Raw genomic sequence first — 20,807 nt, 5'->3', positions numbered from 1 at the left:
GATCAAACCTCACCCTCAATTCTTGTGTTCATCCTTCGGGATAGATACAGGATTCGAGGTAAAACGCTCTTTCATCTAAACTATGAAAATTATGGGAGTTTGACTTCATCTTTTTCAAAAAAAATAAAAATTTTTAAAACGTCCTTCCAAAGCGGGCTATGGGATTTCAATTCCGATGACCGACAGCTTCTTACGGACAAACCCCACACCAAAAATAGTGCCGACAGTAATCTAGGAGTGAGAAACTAGAACCTACCCTGCACTACTATACATGTCGACACTAACTTTAGATTAGCTAATGTTCTTTGCACAATTTGAGAGAAAGTAAAGAAATAAGCATGCTCCTATTTGTCACAATACCACATTCAAGTTTCTAAAAAAAAATTTACTCACTAAAAAAGTTTTAATTATCATAAAAATTCTTAAGTAAGATTAAAAAAGTTATTTTACTCACTCCTTTATTTAACCTATACCATTCATATCACAATAATGTATTAAAAAACTAAGGTATTCAAGAAAAAAGAAATTGAAAGTTTCGCACACTGTTTGACATGATTAGTCGAGTTGCTCTTCCTTAAATAAGAGTTTAAGTAAGAAATCATGAATTTCATTGGAAGTTGCTTCTCAATAATCTCCAAGGAGAAAGCATTACTCAAATTTAGTTAATGGCTCTCAACTCAATGGAGTGTATCAATTGTTCCATTGAATTTTGGGTAATAAATTTTCATTGCTTGTGGAAACTTGAAACAAAGTATAGAAACTTGACAGAAAGAGGCGGCCATAAGAACCTACTCCAAGGCACCATAGATCAATCTAATGAGTTTTTTTCTCCATTTGAAGGAGTTGTTTATAAGTGATAGAATTATTGGTTTTTCATTTTGACATATCCCTTTCTTATGGTTTTTTTTTTCATATTTTATTGCTAAAAAACTTGATGTATGGTCCTCAACATTAATTCACAATCATCGTACCATGAAAATAGTTAAATTCAAATTTTATTTGTTGGGCCCATATCTAACTAATAGTTTGATTAAAAAAGGAGGGACAATAAAATAAAATATAGCTCTATTTTTTAAAAATATAAAGCTCGTGATAATGACTTGTGGGCATACCCTTCGAACCTCTATTTATAGGTGCGGAAAGTGACAACTTTAATTGAAATTTTGTATTTAAGCAAAGTGAATAAATTACATAATATAGCCCAACATATAATTGCATAAAAGAAAAAAAAATACAACAATTATATATCATACTAGATATGATAATAATTTCTAAATGTTGGATTTGCTTTCATGAAGTCATCGAACTTCACCTTTATTGGTTTATTATATTGAAAATTCAAGATGGCTATCTAAGTGATCTCTAAGGCCAAGTATACAAGTGAGTTGCTTAAGCAAGTTTCTTTTACTTCAAATAGGCTCGAGATGCGTTGATCTCGTATGTGAGTTAATCACAATAAAGCAATTCTTATAGTTGATTCTATGGAAGCTTGACAAAGTAGACTTGAACATATCCAAAATGACTAGTGCAAATTATTTTTTATTTCATTTAAAATTTTAGATGACATATCGTCAAAAAGGAATGAAGCTTAAATTAAAGTCTTAAATCAAATGATAGAAATTTTTTTTTTATATGGCTCATTCTTTCTGTAGAATTTCAATAAAATTCTAAGATGCAAATTTAATGAACAAGTAAAAAATTTGTACCAACTGCTTAAAGTTGCTAATTGACTGAAATCCACTTGAAAAAAGTGAAGAGAAACGCGTGAAACAATAGGCGATGGCTTGGCACACCGGTTGTCCTTGACAAATAACTTCTCTTCCTTAAAAATGTTGAGCATATTTATTGACGGGTGATCGCCGGAATTTTGAGCCGTATTGGCCGGGGGACCGGGTGCTTCCACTTCGCAGCCCTTTTACCACTTGCAAGACCGTATATGTGATAAAATTCGTAGTTTTCAATGACCTAGTAGATACGCGCGCGCGCTCCCTCTCTCTCTCTCTCTCTCTCTCTCTGCGTGCTCTTTTTCCAGCAGAGAGAGAAAGAAAAAGCGTTCTTCTTTTTTTCCCTCCTACCATCGTCATCCCCATCCCCATCGCCGAGTCGCCGTTGCTTGTCATGCTTTCAAAGGTCACTTCTTTCAAGGTCTCTCCCCTTGTAGGGTTCGTCATTTCAGTTTATTTTGCTTGTTCGTATTTGGATTGTTATTCTTCTTAAAGATGTTTTTTTTCTTTGGGTGAGATGCTTAGCTTTCTTTCTTATCGTGTTCTTTGTATGGATTCTATGAATTTGGTCTTGTTGACGTCCAGTTAATACTTCCCGCGGTCTTTGTGAATTGTGCTGTTTTGTCTCTCCTGAATTAAGTAGTTTACTTCACTTTGATTTTAGGAAACTGATTTTAGATGGGCTCAGAAAATTGTGCTCCAACCATGCTTGATACAAATGATGCTTTGTAAGTTCTTGCCGTTTCTTGTTGAATTATTTGCGCTGGCTTTGAATGGAGCAGGACAGAGCAGTTTGTTTTGTTTTGGTACTTTAAGAGTGCCCTTGTTTCATTTTTTTTTTTTTAACCAACTGCTTCTTTTCTTAATTGCTTTTCTGCTAGCGAGATTTTTTATATTTCTGAAATGTTCTTTATTGAATTGAGATCTGAGGATTCATTTGATCGAATGCATTTTCACATCTGTGGACTCATTAATAATACAGAACAAATCGTGGGATTCGTGGACCCAATCGCGGGATATCTCCCACGGTTCGGATTCGTGGACCTAATCGGTCCAGACCCGCTGACGGGCTCTTCCACGGGAGATTGGAGCCTTCTCCTTTCCATGGTGATCCACTCCTGTGTTTATTTTTTCAGTTTTGGTCGTGTTTCTGTTCAGGATGCCCTGGTTTCTCCCTTCCTGGACTGTATCCAGAGATGGGCAGTGAGCCGAGGTGGTGATTGTCTGCCAAGAATCAAGTGTTGCTCAGGCCTATACATCCTTAACTTTCTATCCTCAGCAGCCTTACCTCTCCTCAAAGAAATCACCCTTGCTGCCTCCCTGCAGCCCAACCCTTGTCCTTCCCAACCACGCAGCTTGCTCTGTCCAACCGCTGCTATACCTGCCTCCTCCTAGCTCCCACCTGCCGGCTGTCCATCCCAGCCACGAACTTCATGCTGCATCTGCCGCAGCCTTCTTCCCAATTACTTTCATCCTACAACCACAACAAGCCTCCCGCAAAACAACCAACTCTACCCCTCTTGGGATACTACCTTACTCACACGTGTTATGTCTGTGTTATTTCCAATTTTCAGTTGATTGTTTCTATTTGATTTTCGGCAATAATATTATTTCCGTTGTTGTTTGGGTTAACTTCGATATAACCATGTTTGATTCCAAATGTCATTGCAAAATTCTCTGCTTTGCTTAATTTATTGTTGTTGTGCTTAAGAAGCTTGTTGGATTTAAATTTTTAGGTAGCTTTTTATGATCATCCATTTAATTTACAGGTAAGAGGGCAAGCTTCTATGTTGCCAAACATTAGGAAAAGTTGGTTTGGAAAACATGTACTGTATGGCTTGGGCAATATTGTTCTAAGACCTATCAAATTACTCAGAGGGGGAAGCCAGTTACTGGGAGTTTCGAATTTTTGTAGTATCTCTGGTTTAGATTCTTCCTTGCAAATTGAATTGGTGAGCTTTCTGCAATAACATGAAGTTGTAAATTTAACTTTTACATTCCTTACAAGTCCAAATCTTATTTCATTGATTCATATCCAATGATTTTAACACATATAAGAACCAGTCTATGATCAGCATGGAGAAACCACTAGAATAATGCATACAAGTTAGGCCTCACAGTTTAAAATGTTTACCCAAAATTATTCTTTTTATTTTTTTTTTTTATGTTGAACCAAGGTAAAAAAATCATGGCATGCAAGCATAGAAAATAATTATTTTAAGATTTTTCTGTCCATGATTATGGAGTTATTTACATTATTGATGGGTATATACTGGTTCATTTTAAATATTTTCTTGTGCTGAATTTTTGCAATATTCATGATCATTGAAACTATTCCTGTTTTATCTGTTTTTGTTTTCATGTAGCCAGAGAAGTGCACATAACGGGATGTTCTAGTAACTTCTAATTTGGAATTCATTTTGTAAAAATTTTCTGTACTTACTGTAGCCTGTACTAGATCATGGTTTAAAATATTCCTTAAATGTACATTGGTTTTGGCATCTTCCTTGAATAGCGAGAGATGGTTATACGTACTTGGTTAAGCATGGTTTTAGCTTCAGGAGTCTGGTTTTTAAAAATTCTATGTTTCTGAACTCTTTTGATGAAATGATTATTTAAGTTTGAACTACATTGTGAATTTATTTTTCTGTTTTCATCTCAATTTTTTGTCTCAATTTTCGTTGGAAAATGTTTTCACTCATTAATGGTTATCATGTAAGATCTGCTGTTAATTTACAGGTGCCTTGCCTACATGATAATTATGCATATCTTTTGCGTGATAATGACACTGGTACAGTTGGTGTTGTTGATCCTTCAGATGCTGTACCTGTTATAGATGCATTAAGACGAAGAAATCAGAACTTAACATATATCCTCAATACTCATCATCATTATGATCACATTGGCGGTAATATGGAGCTTAAAGAAAGGTATGGTGCAAAGGTATGATATAAAATCCATTCTCCTTTGTATTGCTAATTGCAATTTAGAGTCCTTTCATTTATATTGCTCGAAAAGAGAATAAACAAGAACTTTATTGCCTTATCAATTCTACTTCTACAAGAAATTATAGATGAATTCTCCTTATATATATATGCACATATAATATGCAATTAATTCATTTATTGGTTAATTTCCCTCCACGTATCACATATTCAATACTTTGAAGTTTTTCATTGAAATAGAACATCCAATTCATTATCCAGTTTAATAGATAAATGCCATGAAGTTTTGATAATATTTTATAGTAGTTTTTAAAGTGCCTGTTTGCGTATTAAAATTATCCAACTATTAAAATTAATGCATAAAAGAGAAGGAATTGATTGCCTTGCTTGTTTCGAAGTAAAGGCTGAAGGCACCATTCTACAGAGATTATGAAAGCACTAGAGGGGAAAAAAATAAAAAAAATAATAAAAAACCAATTAGGGAAATATGTAATATCAATTAGAATGTGATGGTGAAAATTTCATGTGTCGATATCCATTGGAATAGCTTCTCATCCTCACATTTATTTTCTTCCAAATTAATGTCCTAAACTTTAAAATCATAAGTCTTGCTAGTGATCCAAGTATTTTCATCTCCCACCCCCTTTTCTGAAGTCTGGAATAGATATTGATCATTTCTAGCTTGAAATTAAGGTTGTCAAATTGATTTTTATTAAGGGCCTTACTAGGTATGTATGTCGTTTGTGATTTTGTAGAAATATTGATCATTTTGTGATTCTGTAGAAATATTGATCATTTTGTGATTCCTTGTTCATTTTTCTCATATATGATGTATCAATCAATCTTAATATGTTTAGTGTTATTATGGTGGACATGATCGTTAGTATGTTGATTTTGTCTTGGTTGTCATAAATCATTATTGCCAATGTGTTCATATAGATTTCGAGGTCTTTTAGGGCATATTCATTAACAAATTCGATGGGGCATAACTTTGAACTTTGCTTTTACACTACTTCTTACAATAATTTCTTGTGTTTTGCTCGTTCAAGTGGCTAAATTTTTTTCAGATAAATGAGTCGTAGCTAGAGGTGGACTTACTATTTATGATCGTCTATAGATCTTGCTCAGTCAGTTTTAACCAAGATTTAAATAATTTTATGTAATTTCATTTTGAAGAATACCCCTCATTCAAAAAACCCTTTAGGATACCTCAATGTACTTTAAACAATATCAAGATGCTCCTCAATGGGAATTTTATTTTGACCAACTCACATTGTTTTGGGAAGCTGATCTGAGGTATAGTATGGGAAATGTTTGTGGTTTTTAACGAGTCATTGGTATTTTTCTTTGTCCATTTCCGACGAATCATTTTTAGCTTTGATTTTCTTGATTTGATCCAGTAGTTTATTAACATTATATTTGTTTCTTTTAAGAAATCCAATGTATACTTTTGGTTAGAGACAAATGTACTTTTCTTGATCATGTGATTACCATATCATGGAAATAGTTTATTGTTCCATGATATCTAATTATAAATTATATTGCTAAGAAGTCATTTATATATTGATTTTTTCTTCATTGTTAAATGTTAGGATAATATTTTAACATAAACAAGGATGATGATTTGAAGATTGGGTGATTCTTTGACAAATCAAGTGTGATCAACCTATCGCTAAGGGTACTATTTCTTTCTAATTCTACTAGTGAATCTATTGCACTAGATTGTTGGAGATTGCTTCAGATCAATGTTAAAGTCTGCTGACTTTTCCTTTCTAATTTTACTAGTAAATCTGTTGAACTAGATTATTGGAGATTGCTTCAGATCATTTTTAAAGTTTGTTGAGTTTTCCTTTCTTATTGATCGTCTCGAATCTAGGAGTATTATTAGGAGATATCCCCGATCATGTGTTTGATGAGCAGGAATTATAATTATTGAAGTTCAATGCATCCATGTTTGTTGAATTTTCCTGAAATTTAGTGTAAACTATAAATTTATATTTGATTTTTTCTATTTGATCTTGAGAAATTTCATTATAAATCGGTGACTTAGCTTCTAGGAAATCAGGGAGAGATGAAGCTAAAACATTTGAGATAGAAAACTCATATTCATTAAAACTATTAGAATTAGAATTCTCTCCCTTAAATACGACTGTTTTGGATAAAAGGGTTGATTTAAAAAAAAAAAAGAAAAAAAAATTGTTACATCTTTATCAGTATAATATATATTTATTTTGGTAGGAACATTTGCACCCTTTTTGGCTGGGAGAGTAATTGATAATGATACATTTGATGGCTTTTCAGTCTTGTTGTTTTATATATGATGCAGAACAATTAAAGACTTTGAGAGTTAGTGGAAATGAATTTATTTGTGGTGCATACTTTGATGAGAACTTAGCCAAGGTATTTGAATTTTAAATGCTTGATGATAAACTAAATGGGTTGGAGAAAAAATTGATAAGAAGATTGATAACTTAGGTTTTAAACTTTAGTATTTTGTTAAGAGTAGCACTAGAAATGGTGTAGGTGTAATTATACACAAGAGTTTGAAAGATAATGTTGTAAAAATTAATAGACTTGGAGATAGAATTATAGTCCTTAAGATTATTATTGATACTAAGATTTCTAATATTATATAAGTGCTTACCCCTCAAGTAGGTTTAGATATCGGGTTTAAAGATAAATTATGGAAAATCTGGAGTATGGAAAATATGGAGTGACTTAGAAAACTTAATACAAATGATATCTCTTGAAAAAAGAAGTTTTATTGGAAGAGATTTAAATGTACATGTCGGTAGAGGGGTAGAAGATTTTAGAAATATTCATGGTGGCTACGGTTTTGGAGTGACTAATGAATAAGGTAAAGTTATTTTATATTTTGCTTTAGCGTATGATTTTGTTATTACTGATAATTTATTCAAGAAAAGAGATGAGCATCTTATTACTTATAAGAATGGATATAATAAGACACAAATTGATTATTTTTTTATGAGAGGAAGAGATCGTCGAGATTGTAAAGATTGTATGGTCATTAAGTACCCAACATCGATTATTAGTTCTAGATTTTAAAAGTTGTAAAATAAAAAATAATAGGACTCATCATTGTAGAATTAGATGGGGGAACCTAAAAGTCACAAATAAAATTATTTTTATGAGTGAAATTCAAGATTTCAAAATTTTTGATGTTCATGAAGAAACAAATGCTATGTGGTGATAAAGTAATAAACACCATTAAACAAGTAGTAAAAGATGTACTTGGAGAATCAAAAGAAAAAGTTTGTATAAATTAAAATAGTTGGTGGTGGAATAATAATATGCAAGAAAAAATAAAATATCAGAAGTTATGTTATAAAATATGGTTTAAATGTAAAAGTTTAGAGAACTGAGAAAAATATCAAATGACCCGTAGTGAGTCTTAAAAAATAATTTGTGACGCTAAAAATTCTTCTTTTAGTGATCTTTATAATATATTAGATATTAAGGAGGGTGAAAAATATATGTATAAACTAGCTAAATAAAGAGAAAAAAAAGTAAAGATTTAACTCAAGTAAAGTGCATTAAAGATAAAATCAAAAGGTGTTTCTCTTAGAAAAGGATATTTAACGTAGGTGGGCGAGTTATTTTGATAAACTTTTTAATGAAGTTTATGAAAATACGATCGACCTTAGTGATCTTAATATTGTTAATAATAATAAAACGTTTAATTTTTACCGTCGCATTAGTAAAAAAGAAGTTGAGGAGGCTTTAAAAAAAATCAAGGGTGGAAAGTTTGTAGGATATGATATCCCAATTGAATTGTGGAAATATTTAGGAGATTTGGGACGTTCTTGGCTTACTAAACTCTTTATTATTATTTTACAAATTATCATGATGCCTAAGGAGTGGAGGAAAAGTATTTCGGTCCCCATTTTTAAGAATAAAGGGGATGCACAAGAGTGTGCAAATTATAGAGGAATTAAGTTGATGTGTCATACTTTAAAATTATGGGAGGGAAATTGAACATAGGTTAAGACGTATTACAAAGATTTCTCATAATCAATTTGGATTTATGCCGAGCAAATCTACTATGGAAGCTATACATTTATTGAGAGGTTTGATGGAGAAGTTTAGAAATAATGAGGATCTTTATTTGATTTTTATTGATTTATAAAAAAGCTTACGATAAGGTTCCAAGAGATATCCTTTGGAGAGTTCTTGAGAAGAAAGGTGGAAGAAAGAGAAAGGTGTTGATATGACTTATAGTCAAGTCATTAAACATATGTATACTAGAGCTGTTACTTGTGTTCGAACTGAAGGAGGATTGACCAAATATTTTCCTATTTTTGTTGGATTACATCAGAGATCGGCTTTAAGCCCCTATGTTTTTGCTTTAGTTATGGTTGGTCTTATTGGACATTTACAGAAGGATGTACCTTGGCGTATGCTTTTTGTTGATGATATCCTTCTCATGGATAAGATGAGAGAAAAAGCCTAAGAAATACTTGAATTATGGAGGTCTATGCCGGAGTCTAAAAGCCTTCATTTGAGTTGAATTAAAACTGAATACATGGAATGTAATTTTAGTTATAGTAGCTCTAGTGACAGAAGTGTATCTTTGGGTGATCAAATTATTAAAAAAGTGTGTGAACGTAAAGGTATGAACGATTTAGATATCTCGGTTCTGTTGTTCAAAGCAATGGTGATATAGATATAGATGGGATGTTATTAGTAGAATTCAAGTTGGATGGTTGAAGTGGATGAATGCTTCAGGCCTATTGTGTGATAGAAAAGTACCGCTTAGACTAAAAGGAAAATTTTATATGATGTTGGTGAGACCTGCAGTGCTCTATGGCGCTGAATGTTGGCCTTTAAAAGAGAAGTATAATACTAAGTTAAGTGTTGTCAAGATGACAATGATTAGGTGGATGAGTGACTTTACAGTTAGAGACAAAATGCGAAATGAATATATCCGTGATAGGGTTGGTGTAGCTCTAGTGACAGACAAAATTAGAGAGAGTCGCCTTAGATGGTTTGGCCACATTAAACGTCGTCCGTTTGATTATTCGATTGGAGAGTAGATGTTTTAGATTCAACTTATGTTAAGAAAGGCAGAGGTGGATCTAGGAAGACTTGGGCTTATTATATAAATAATGATCTTAATTTATTAGAATTAATTGAAAATATGACAAAATATGACACAACACAAAATAGGACACAATGGAGAAAATGGATTCATGTAGCCGACCCCATGTAGGGATTAAGGCTTTGTTGTTGTTGTAATTGTTGATGATATATAGGTAATGAGGTATGCAACAGTCAGAATGGCCTCTTTTCCAATATTACTTTGGAACATTGCTAGTGATTATAAAGTGTACCTAGCAACTTCCAAAAGATGTCTATTCTTTCTTTCAACAGTCACATTTTCTTTAGGAATATATATGTAGGATTTCTTATGTTGTAATCTTTATTAAAAAAGGTATTCTTGAAGAATTGAATTACAATATTTTTTGCCATTATTGGACATGAGAACATAAATTTAGGTTTTAAATTGGGCTTGTATGAGGAGATAGAATTTTTTTACATTATGATTAGTTTTCAATACATCCATCAAGAAAATCAAGGTAGTTTTAATTTGGTGTTTAATAAATGATAAGAATTACGTAGGCCATTTGATATTGGTAATATAAGATGGTTTCCAAATGTTACTACGAATGACTAAAAAAGTTTGCGAGGTTTTATAGCTAAGATTATGTATTTATTTTTGGTGTATTTTTGACAGTTGATAACATTCATTCTAAAATAATTCAAGATTTTTATCAATGAAGAAAGATGAGAATAATTTTTGGGATTCATATAACTTGGATGATTAAGATAGAGGTGCCAGAATGTGATTACCTTCTTTTTAGGGCGAGATGCACATGGAAAATTTTATTATAATTTAGGATTGTATTCGATCAATATTTTGGAGGTAGAGTTAAACACTCTTTTTAGTATTGTCAATCATCTTCTTTGAGATATAATTAACAATGAGTAGGAAAAAAATTAGTAAATCAAAATATAACCATTTGTTATTTTGCTAGTATACTTTAGATTACAGAAAGTTTAGAAACTAATAGAGCCGAATATACGTATTTGGACGTTTTGATGTTGACTCTCCCAATGATTGTCATTAGAAATAGTGATCCGCCAACAATCTTTATTTTGAACTTCACAAAATAGGGATATATTTTGTAAAATAGGGAGATATCCTTCATCATGACTCATGAGATATGACGTCCTTGAGTTCACAATCCATTAATGTGTTCTTTCAATTTTTAAATTAAGTTCACCTACGCTCATGTCTTTTTCCGTCAGTAGACCCAGTGCTGATATTAGGTGACATTATAACTGCTGGAAGTTGATTGAGCATTTTTTTTAAGATCTCCATCTGCTCTTTTTTGAATAATGTTAGTGTGGAGGAAGGTGTTGATTTTAGAGAGCAAAACATTTCTCTGTCAATGAGAGTTTATGTTATGTCAGGGGTTAGGAGGAAGTCATTCTTAGCATTATTGATACTTGGTTGAGAACTTTATAGGCTTCTTAGATTTGCGAGTTATCTAGTATTGTTATAGAATCATGAGTGACTACTATTGCAGCGAAGGATGTGAGCTCACCAAAGCTACCTCTACAATCTAACAAGATTGGTATTAAGTTTTACTTAATGTTTATTGCTTTTATCAGTAGGGTTTGAAGGTGGTTGACCCGTCAGAGTTGATGCGATGTTTCATAAATCATGTATTGATACTAGTTGGTTGGCAATAAGGTTTTGATGGAGATGCCGGTGATTGCACAAGTTATGATGATGTAATACACCTAGTGGAGGTAATTGATGTTAACCAGAAAACCCAATTCTTATTTCTCTGATTTCTCTGATTTCAATCAACAGGTTTCCCATGTAACTTCTAGTAGATTTTCTTTGTTTTTTTTTTGTCTTTTTGATAGTAGTCACACCAATGTCTTTTCATTGTTGAAGTTTTTTTATTGGATGTCTACATATCTTAAGAGTCACAACAATGTCTTTTCTTTGTTGAAAATTTTTTATTGGATGTATACATATCTTAAGAGGCGTGTGCGGAGCTTTTCGGAGTGATTTTAGCGCATTGGTCTCTCATTATGACCTTTTTACAATATTTCTCTCCTACAGTTAGAGAAAAGGGATTTTGTCTAAAATAATCTTCATCATTACTTCATTAAGACTTTTATAATAACTAGAAGTAATTTCTTTATCTTGCGCTAAACTATTTTTTAGATATTTGATTGCATCCTCTAGGCACTCCTCAATTTAGTTCTTTAATGATATCTAATTACTGCTCATATTTAATAAAAGTATTATAATTTTAAGTAATGGAAACATCAACTTGTCAAAAATCATGGAAAAAAAACCTTTGATTTCAGGTAACTTCGTAGTATCTTTATTACCTAAGCATGTTTCTTTTGTTGCATCCCATTTCCTTTTACAGAGCCATAAAAATGAATTTTGGACATTTTTTTTATGGGGTTAATGAGCCAGAGCATTACCATATTATTTTTTGATTTTTATGGACTGAATTTTGAATCTTCCTTATGAGGTTGAATTGCCGTACTGGTGAGATAATCATCCTTGCATTCTTTCTTATGATTATCATAATTGATTCTACTCATTAGAGGCAATTTTGCTCAGCTTGTGCCCATTGAGCCTTAGATTGGAGGTGAAGCTTTCATAACAACTGATGCGGCTATGAATCATTGTTTCATGGCTAGAGGTATTGTTGCATTTGAAGCTTCTATCAAAAACCTTTCCATGCTTAGCCATATCACGATTTGATTAAATGGAGAAGAACTTAGAGAGAAGAGGGGAGGGTCAACGGAGATTTCTCTGTTAACTTATTAAAAATAAGGAGACTAGTAAGAACACACAAAGAGAAGAGCTTGAATAGTGTTGCTTGTTGTAAAGTGAAGGCTAAATACACCTTCATATATCAACTACAAAGGCAAGAAATGAGAGAACAAGAGACTGAAAACAACGTAAGAAAACACGAAAGGAAATAGATAATATCAAGTAGCATGTGTTGGAAAAAATATTCTATCGGAGATGACTCCGTTACCATATTAAAAATAAAGAGACTAGTAAAAAAACACACAAAGGGAAGGTTGAAGGCTAAATACACCTTCATATATCAACTACAAAGGCAAGAAATGAGAGAACAAGAGACTGAAAACAACGTAAGAAAACACGAAAGGAAATAGATAATATCAAGTAGCATGTGTTGGAAAAAATATTCTATCGGAGATGACTCCGTTACCATATTAAAAATAAAGAGACTAGTAAAAAAACACACAAAGGGAAGGACTTGAATAGTGTTGCTTGTTCTAAAGTGAAGGCTAAGTACACCTTTATATATCAAATACATAGGCAAGAAATGATATAAAAAGAGAATGGAAACATTGTAAGCAAACACTCGAGGAAATACATAATATCATTTAGCATGTGATGGTAAAAGTATTCTATCTTTGGATATAAGTTGGAACAATATTTCACAGTCTTGATTAGCAGCCATCAATCCCCATGGATGAGTTCGCTGCCATTGAGTGCTTACCTGCCATTGAGTGCTTGCTTGGTTGCTATGTTCATGATTTTTTTCTTCCAAATTGGTTTCTTGAACTTCAACGATCTAAATTATTGCACATGGCACCTGTCCACCTGTTTTTTGGCTTCTAGGATTTCTACACTAACTGTTATGAATGGCAACGCTAGGATCGTGGACACACTTGTTTTTTATTAGTTTCTTTGTCGCTCAAGAGCTGAATCAAACCCATTTTTTCCAAAAAGCTCGAACTGGGCCTCAACTGAGAGTGGTGCCTACAATGGGCAACTAACTACTTTTGTTGACTCTTCTATCAATCAAAGGTACCAGATGCAGGATTGTAGTAAGGGAGCTCAAGATTGAGGGAGATGTTTGAGTTTGTAGACTGGAGAAGCTGGTTAACTGGAACTTAAAAAAAATAAGAGAATGTGACTAAAGGAGGATTGATATATTATACGACTTACTGAGTATATTATGCAACAATTTATGCATGTTTATTTAAAATCATTATACCCACATTAAAATGCACTAAAAATATTCTAATCTAGACATTCATAGGACTTTTTTTTGCTTAGACGGTTTTTCTTAACCTTTTTTCTTAAAATATAATTTGGTAGCCTCTTACTGGATATAGGTGATTGGTTCTGGCAAAGATAAAGATTGCATTCCTGGCATTGATATAGCCCTTCACGATGGCGATACATGGATGTTTGCAGGCCATCAGGTGCTTGTAATAGAAACCCCTGGTCACACACAAGGTAAAACTTCTTATTTGTTTTTTTTCCTTTTTGTTTTTTAAGTGAACATTTTAATCAATCTGACAAATCAAATAATTATTAATGTTTGTACCCTTTTTTGGGTGGGTGGGATTTCTGATTTAATTTACAAAGAAGAGGGGAAATTTTGTGTAGTTAGAGAATTGCTTATAGTGCTGGTTTTACTATCAGCCAATTAGGTTGGAACAAGGCTTTTTCAGTGCATGAAGATCCTGCCACTGTAGAGTTTTGGAAGGGTTAGAATTCTATTTGAGTATTGCGTGCTTTGGTTATTTGTTTTACATCATTTAATTTGAAATGCTATTGTGGATTTCGAACTGACATCAATGTGCAAGAGTGGGACATGTAATCTTTCATTATTGGTGGTAAGCATTTGCCCGGTAAATGACGTTTGAGGTACTGTTCAAATGGCGGTTTATGGTTTGGCTTGGACTGCAGTGCCAGAATACTATTCAAATGCTTGCAAGGTAGTAAATAATAGCACTCCTATTCTATAGTCTTTGGTAAATCAATGTATATAATAAGATAATAATAGTAATAAAAATTAAAAACACTTAAAAGATAATGTTTTAAAAGCATGCAAAACATTGAGAAGTGTCGTCGACACGCTTCGCCTCCTTGTCGCACTGCGATTGTGTGCGAAGCTCACGCTTCACATGAGAAGAGCTCTAGTGTGCACATGTAAAGCACGCTTCAGCGCCTTAGCGGGAGAGTAGCGGATCAGGTAACGGGTAGCAGGTTGGGTATATTACTGAATTATGCAGCATCAAGAAGCCCTAATGAGTCAACGGAGCAAGCAATCCTGCAGCTCAGTAGAGATGAGCTTGCACCAAAGAAGAGATGTTGCCTGGTAGAGTTGAAATCATGCGGGGAAGAGACGAACCTGTAGTTGCCAAGCAGAGTCGAAATCTTGCTAGGAAGCAACGAACCTGCAGCCTTTGAACAAAGACGATGTGAGGCAAAAGGGACTCAAATCTCTCAAAACCAAAACTCGTGTTCAGATCTTACCTCTGCCTCTAATTATCCTTCAAGCCTTCGCCATAGGCTCTATCTTTTTCTGCTAATGATGAATGCCGGGTGTCAGGGCTTTGGCTGCACTGAAAAGGAGTTATATATTAGTATATAGTCTATGTAAAAGGACATATACTTCCCTATGTAAAAGTACAGTTGTGGCATGTAAATAGTCTATAAATAAGTTCATCTTGTAATGCATTGAAGTATGGTGGCATGAGTAAATAAGCATTTCCACTTATCTTCTTCAGGCTCGATATTCTTCTCTTTGTCTTCATTTCCTTATATTTTCTCATATGGTGAGATCAGAACCTTAATAGCAAATATGGATTCAATTTCCTCAATGCAGCACAAGCAAATCAACAATCTACAATATCTCTCAATAAGATAAACGAGATTAATATACCCACACCATTAAAATTCTTGACGTTTCACATTAAGAACGTGGCCTATACACTTCTAACAAAAGAAAATTTGCTTCTATGGAAGGTTCAAATCTCTCAACTTATTGTAGCTTTTGGATTTGATTTCTTTTTAGACAGTACACTTCCAGCCCCATCAATATTCATACAAGATGAGAATGGAACCTCACTTGCAGGTCAAGATTATCTCTTATGACAACAAGTAGATAGAAATATTGTCGCGACAATTTTTTCACCATTTCTCCTTTACTCCCATATATTCTCTATCTAATCAATATAACCAAAATATGACACTTAACAAATCTGCAATATAAAGCAAATTTCACACCTCAAGTTTTTGCTCTTGCCAACCATCTCAATGCCCAGCACAAGAGTGGGTTATGGATACAGGAGCAACAACACATCTCACACCTCTAGCCTTACATGGAAAATTTACAACAACCAACTTCATATAAAGGCTTCAAATAAGTGGCTGTTGGAAACGTTTAAAATATAAAATTCACACATGTTGACATTCTTCCACCACCGGACAATAAGCTTAAATTCCCCACTTTCTTCAGAGTTCTTAAAGCTTAACATAATCTTATATCCATTAACAAACTAATAAAAACTAACAATTATCAAGTTATCTTTAGTGCTAATAATTTTCAAATTCAGGATTTAGCAACCAAGAAAACCCTCTTCACTAGAGCAACTAATTGAGTATACTCGATCACAAATCTCAGAAATGTTTTAAGCTCAAATATATGGCATCGTAGTTTGGGGCATCCTCACAGCAAAGTCATCTCAATGATCTCCCACTCCAATCCTCAACTCAAAATACGTATTCTCAATCAACTATGGCATGACTGGTATCAAAAGTCATAAACTACATTTGTCTTGTAGATTACCACTTATGATATTTAAACATGTTACTTTCATAAAAGGGTACAAATACTATGTTACTTTCATTGATTCTTTTTCTTGGTTTTGTTGGTTCATACCTTTAAGCATAAGTCTGAAATCATGTCTCACTTCATTTATTTGCATAAAATTTTAAAAATTCAATTCAATAAAAATATAAAATACTTTAGAATTGGAGGAGAAGCAAACGAGAACTCATAAACTCAGCTGCCCACATATACCTGAACAAAAAAGAATTGCTGAAAGAATAGACAGATACTCTGTAGAAACAACTATCAACACCGCTAACCTTCTTATAAACATCTGGATGAAAGCTATACAAATTGCTAATTATCTCGTCACGCTCCACCCATGGCTTGAAATTAATAAAGACGAGAACTGACAGTCGGACGGTGGAAATAAATTCTCTGATATTCTATTGCTATCATTTACAATTTATTATTTATCTCTTCATGATAGAGCCACTAAATAAATTAATTTAATTAAAAGTAAAAGTTTTATCTTTTTTATTGTTGTTCTCGTCACTTATACACATTAACTACTCTTCTCTTCAAATTATTCAAAAGTTTAAAATTTGAAAAATAATGTTAAAATAAAAGAATGAGTTATCTAAATATAATCTAGGAGCAATCACTCTTGTACAGTATAGTAACTAAGGAAAATAAAATAATATGCATGATGTTCTTTTATATTTCTATAAAAATTTTATAATCATTTAATATATGTATTCATGACATTTACTCAATAGAAATAACATAAACTTCTTTATGCATTAACTTTAATTTCACATTTTTTTATACTCTTAACATTCACATCTGTCTTAGGATCACGATCAAAACATAACCTAACACAGCTCTATCCAATATTATTTCCTTGACTCATTGGTTCGTGATCAATTTTACACGATTATCTGAGATAGAAAGATGTCTACTCGCCTCTGGCTGATATTCTCCCACCAGTACAGCGGTTAGAGATCCAAGAATTACATATGTCTGGGATGATTGGATAATATCTACAGGAGTAAGTAAATTGGCGTCCTCTGTCTGTACTATAAGGGGGTGAACTCCTCTTTGCATGCACATACAAGCACCCATATATAAATTTTTTCATCCTTCACTATATTTCTCTCTTATGAAACACTTTACATTTATCTACTCATGAATAATTGTACTCTAACTAAAATTATAGGACATGAAATCAACAAAATTATGCATCTATACTATGATTTACATTTCATATAGTAAGGTGATATTCTTAGAAAACTATAATGCGGCGACATCTTATTAGGAAAATTATAACGCAACTAATTATTCAACAATTTTAACATGAATATTTGATGATTAACCTAAATCACACTGAAATGAAGCATAAATGAAATCAAATATGCATTTAGAAATATTAAAAATTATTGAAATTTAGAAATATAAATACTCACTTGAAGCCTGAATGCTTTTTCTTCCCCTTGAATTCATCTTTCAACCCGTTAATTAACACTCGTTGCATCTTTAATCTTAGAGTTATCATCTTAATTAATTGTACAAAAACATTTAATATAAATAAAAAACATCCAAATTCTTACCTTATTAAAGGTTGCTCGGACCAATATTTTTTCCCATCAAAACCTTTCACTTATGATACCTAATTTCTATTCATAAAATTTTAATATTATTATCATAACAAATTTAATTAATTTAATTTATACTATTTAAAAAATGAAACTCTAACATTTACCTTTATTTGTGGTTCGGCCTGATTCTTCATTGTTCTAAAATTTGAAAATCCCTCTACTCCCGTTGATTTACATAAACCTTAGTTTAATACTCAAATATACATTTAACATCTTTTCGATTAAATAAGTAATAAAAAATAACAATATAAAATTCTAATCTTACCTTAATAATTGATTAAGGGTCTGTTTGGGGCCTCTTTTCTCACGCAGCGTGGCACCTGGTTGCAGATTTAATTTTATTTCGTCTTTTGGAAAATGAATTTTAACTGCTTTTTTTGAATAATTTGCGACGACCTGCGACCCGCGTTTAGTATTAAACCTACGGGACACCTTTACTACCCTATCCTGAGCCCTCTCTCGCGACCAAGCTTCTCCGTCTCTTCTCTCACGATTGTGCAGGCTTCTCCTACCCATTTATCGCGACTGAGCTTCCCTCCCTCATCACCCTAGAGGTAACTTCCACAATCGCCTCCTATTCGGTCTGTGATCTGTGCTTCGTATTTGCTTGGATCCTTAGGCCTGAGGTATTCTTTTCCAACTTTTCTCTGGCATTATTACTTTACGATTGGTTGTTCTCTTGATGGTTTTCGATTGATTGTTCTCTTATTGGTTTTTGATGAATTTTCGATTGGTTATTCTCTTTGTGGTTTTGCGTTGATGTTGTATTTTTTTTATTCGGGGGATGCCCTTTACTGTGGATTTGGTGGTGGTTGTTTGCTGGGGTGGTGGATTGCTACTAGTTTTGGTGGTGCATTGTTGAGGTGGTTGTGGTGGCTGTGCTTGTGGTTTGGTGGTTGTCGGTTGTGTTGGCTCTATTGTGTCTTATGGTGGTTGTCGGTGGTGTTTTTGGTTTGTGCGGCTGTGCTTGTGGTTTGGTGGTTGTCGGTTGTGTTCGCTCTGTTGTGCCTTATGGTGGCTATGATGTGATAAATTGAGAGGCTATTTGGTGTTTTTGGTTTGTGCTTGGGTGAAATTTACTAATAACCCCAAATTCATGTGCCTCTGCTGTTGTTTAGGGTTGGCTGTGGGTTGGGGTGGTGACTCTGGGTTGTGGTGTCTCTGTTGTGGGTTGTAGTGCTTGTGTAAATTTAGATCATGTGTGTGTTGTGGCGGCTCTGGTTTTGCTTGTTGGATGTGTTGTGGTAGTTATGTGGTTGTGATGTGATGTGGGTTGGGGTGCTGTGGTTGTGTGGTGGCTCTGGCTTGTGCTGTGGTGGTTGGTTATCTAGTTGTGTTGGTGGTTGTGGGTTGGGTGGTGGTGGTTGGTTGTGTGGTGGTTCTAGCTTGAGCTGTGGTGCATGTGACTCTGCTTTGGTTGTGTGGTTGTTTAGGGTTGGAGTGGTGACTCTGGATTGTGGTGGCTCTGTTGTGGGCTGTGGTGTTTATGTGAATTCAAACAATGTGTCTGTGCTGTGGTCGCTCTCGGTTTAGTGGTTGGATGTGCTATGGTAGTTATGTGGCTATGTTGTGATGTGGGTTGGCGTGTTGTGGTTGTGTGGTGGCTCTGGCTTGTGTCGTGGGTGTCTGGTTGTGCCGTTGGTTGTGGATTGGGATGGTGGTGGTTGGCTGTGGGTTCGGGTGGTGGTAGTTGGGTTGTGTGGTGGCTCTGACTTGAACTGTGGTGCATGTGGCTTTGTTGTGGTTGTGTGGTTATTTAGGGTTGGTGTGGGTTGGGGTGGTGGCTTTGTTGTGGGCTATGGTGTTTGTGTGAATTCAGACATTGTGTTTGTGCTATGGTGCTCTGGGCTTTGGTGGTTGGATGTGCTGTGGTAGTTATGTGTTTGTGTTGTGATGTGGGTTGGGGTGTTGTGGTTGTGTGGTGGCTCTAGCTTATGCTATGGGTTGTCTGGTTGTGTTAGTGGTTGTGGGTCGAGGTGGTGGTGGTAATTGGGTTGTGTGGTGGCTCTAACTTGAGTTGTGGTGCATATGGTTATGTTGTGGTTGTGTGATTGTTTAGGGTTGGCTATGGGTAGGGGTGGCTCAGCTGTGTGCTGTGGTGTTTGTGTGAATTCAGACCATGTGTTTGTGTTATGGTGGCTCTGAGTTTTGGTGATTAGATGTTCTGTGGCATTTATGTGGTTGTGTTGTGATGTGTATTGGGGTGCTGTGGTTGTGTGGTGGCCTTGTCTTGTGCTGTGAATTGTTTGGTTGTGTTGGTGGTAATGGGTTTGGGTAGTGGTGATTGGTTGCGGGTTGGGTTGGTGGTAGTTGTGTTGTGTGGTGGCTCTGGCTTGAGTTGTGGTGCATGTGACTCTGTTGTGGTTGTGTGGTTGTTTAGGGTTGTCTGTGGGTTAGGGTGGTATGTCTGGTTTGTGGTGGCTCTGCTGTGGGCTGTGGTGTTTGCGCAAATTCAGACCACGTGTTTGTGCTGTGGTGGCTCTAAGTTTTTGGTGGTTGGATGTGTTATGGTAGTTTTGTGGTTGGGCTGTGTTGTGGGTTTGGGTGCATAGTTATGTGGTTGTGCTGTGCTGTGGGTTGAGGTGCTGTGGGCTGAGCTGTCAATAAATTCTTATAAATCTCCACAATAGTAAGACGCAACAGAAAAATCTAATGTTTTTGTTAGCGTGAATTTAGAGCATATTTTGCTAACTTTGAGATATTTACTTATGGTTGTGTTGTGGTGGCTAGTTATTGGGTTGTGGTTGCTGTCAAATATTAATATTTGATTTTTTTTGTGCTAATAACACAATGGTTAAGACTAAGGAAGTTGGTTCAGCA

The 20,807-nt window shown here is 34.3% G+C and overlaps 1 protein-coding gene across 4 annotated transcripts in view; it reads left to right on the top strand.

Moving 5' to 3' along the window:
* The first annotated feature begins 2,043 nt into the window (after positions 1-2,043).
* LOC110037551 (probable hydroxyacylglutathione hydrolase 2, chloroplastic) overlaps positions 2,044-20,807 on the top strand; it is a 34,315-nt gene continuing 15,551 nt past the window's right edge. The window contains exons 1-4 of one of the 4 annotated variants that reach the window (XM_020742221.1): positions 2,044-2,145; positions 3,494-3,676; positions 4,464-4,667; positions 13,883-14,006. In XM_020742221.1, the coding sequence (XP_020597880.1) occupies positions 2,119-2,145; positions 3,494-3,676; positions 4,464-4,667; positions 13,883-14,006 (538 nt within the window). In that variant the 5' untranslated portion in view covers positions 2,044-2,118. Of the gene's footprint in view, positions 2,146-2,169; positions 2,237-2,482; positions 2,531-3,493; positions 3,677-4,463; positions 4,668-13,882; positions 14,007-20,807 lie in introns of those variants that run through there. The other 3 variants (XM_020742222.1, XM_020742224.1, XM_020742220.1) reach the window with 3 other exon arrangements.

This window comes from Phalaenopsis equestris, unplaced genomic scaffold (genome assembly GCF_001263595.1).
Source record: "Phalaenopsis equestris unplaced genomic scaffold, ASM126359v1 Scaffold220887, whole genome shotgun sequence".
Taxonomy (NCBI): domain Eukaryota; kingdom Viridiplantae; phylum Streptophyta; class Magnoliopsida; order Asparagales; family Orchidaceae; genus Phalaenopsis; species Phalaenopsis equestris.
Note: the sequence above shows the minus strand (reverse complement) of the source record. Positions and strands in the feature narration are given on the sequence as shown.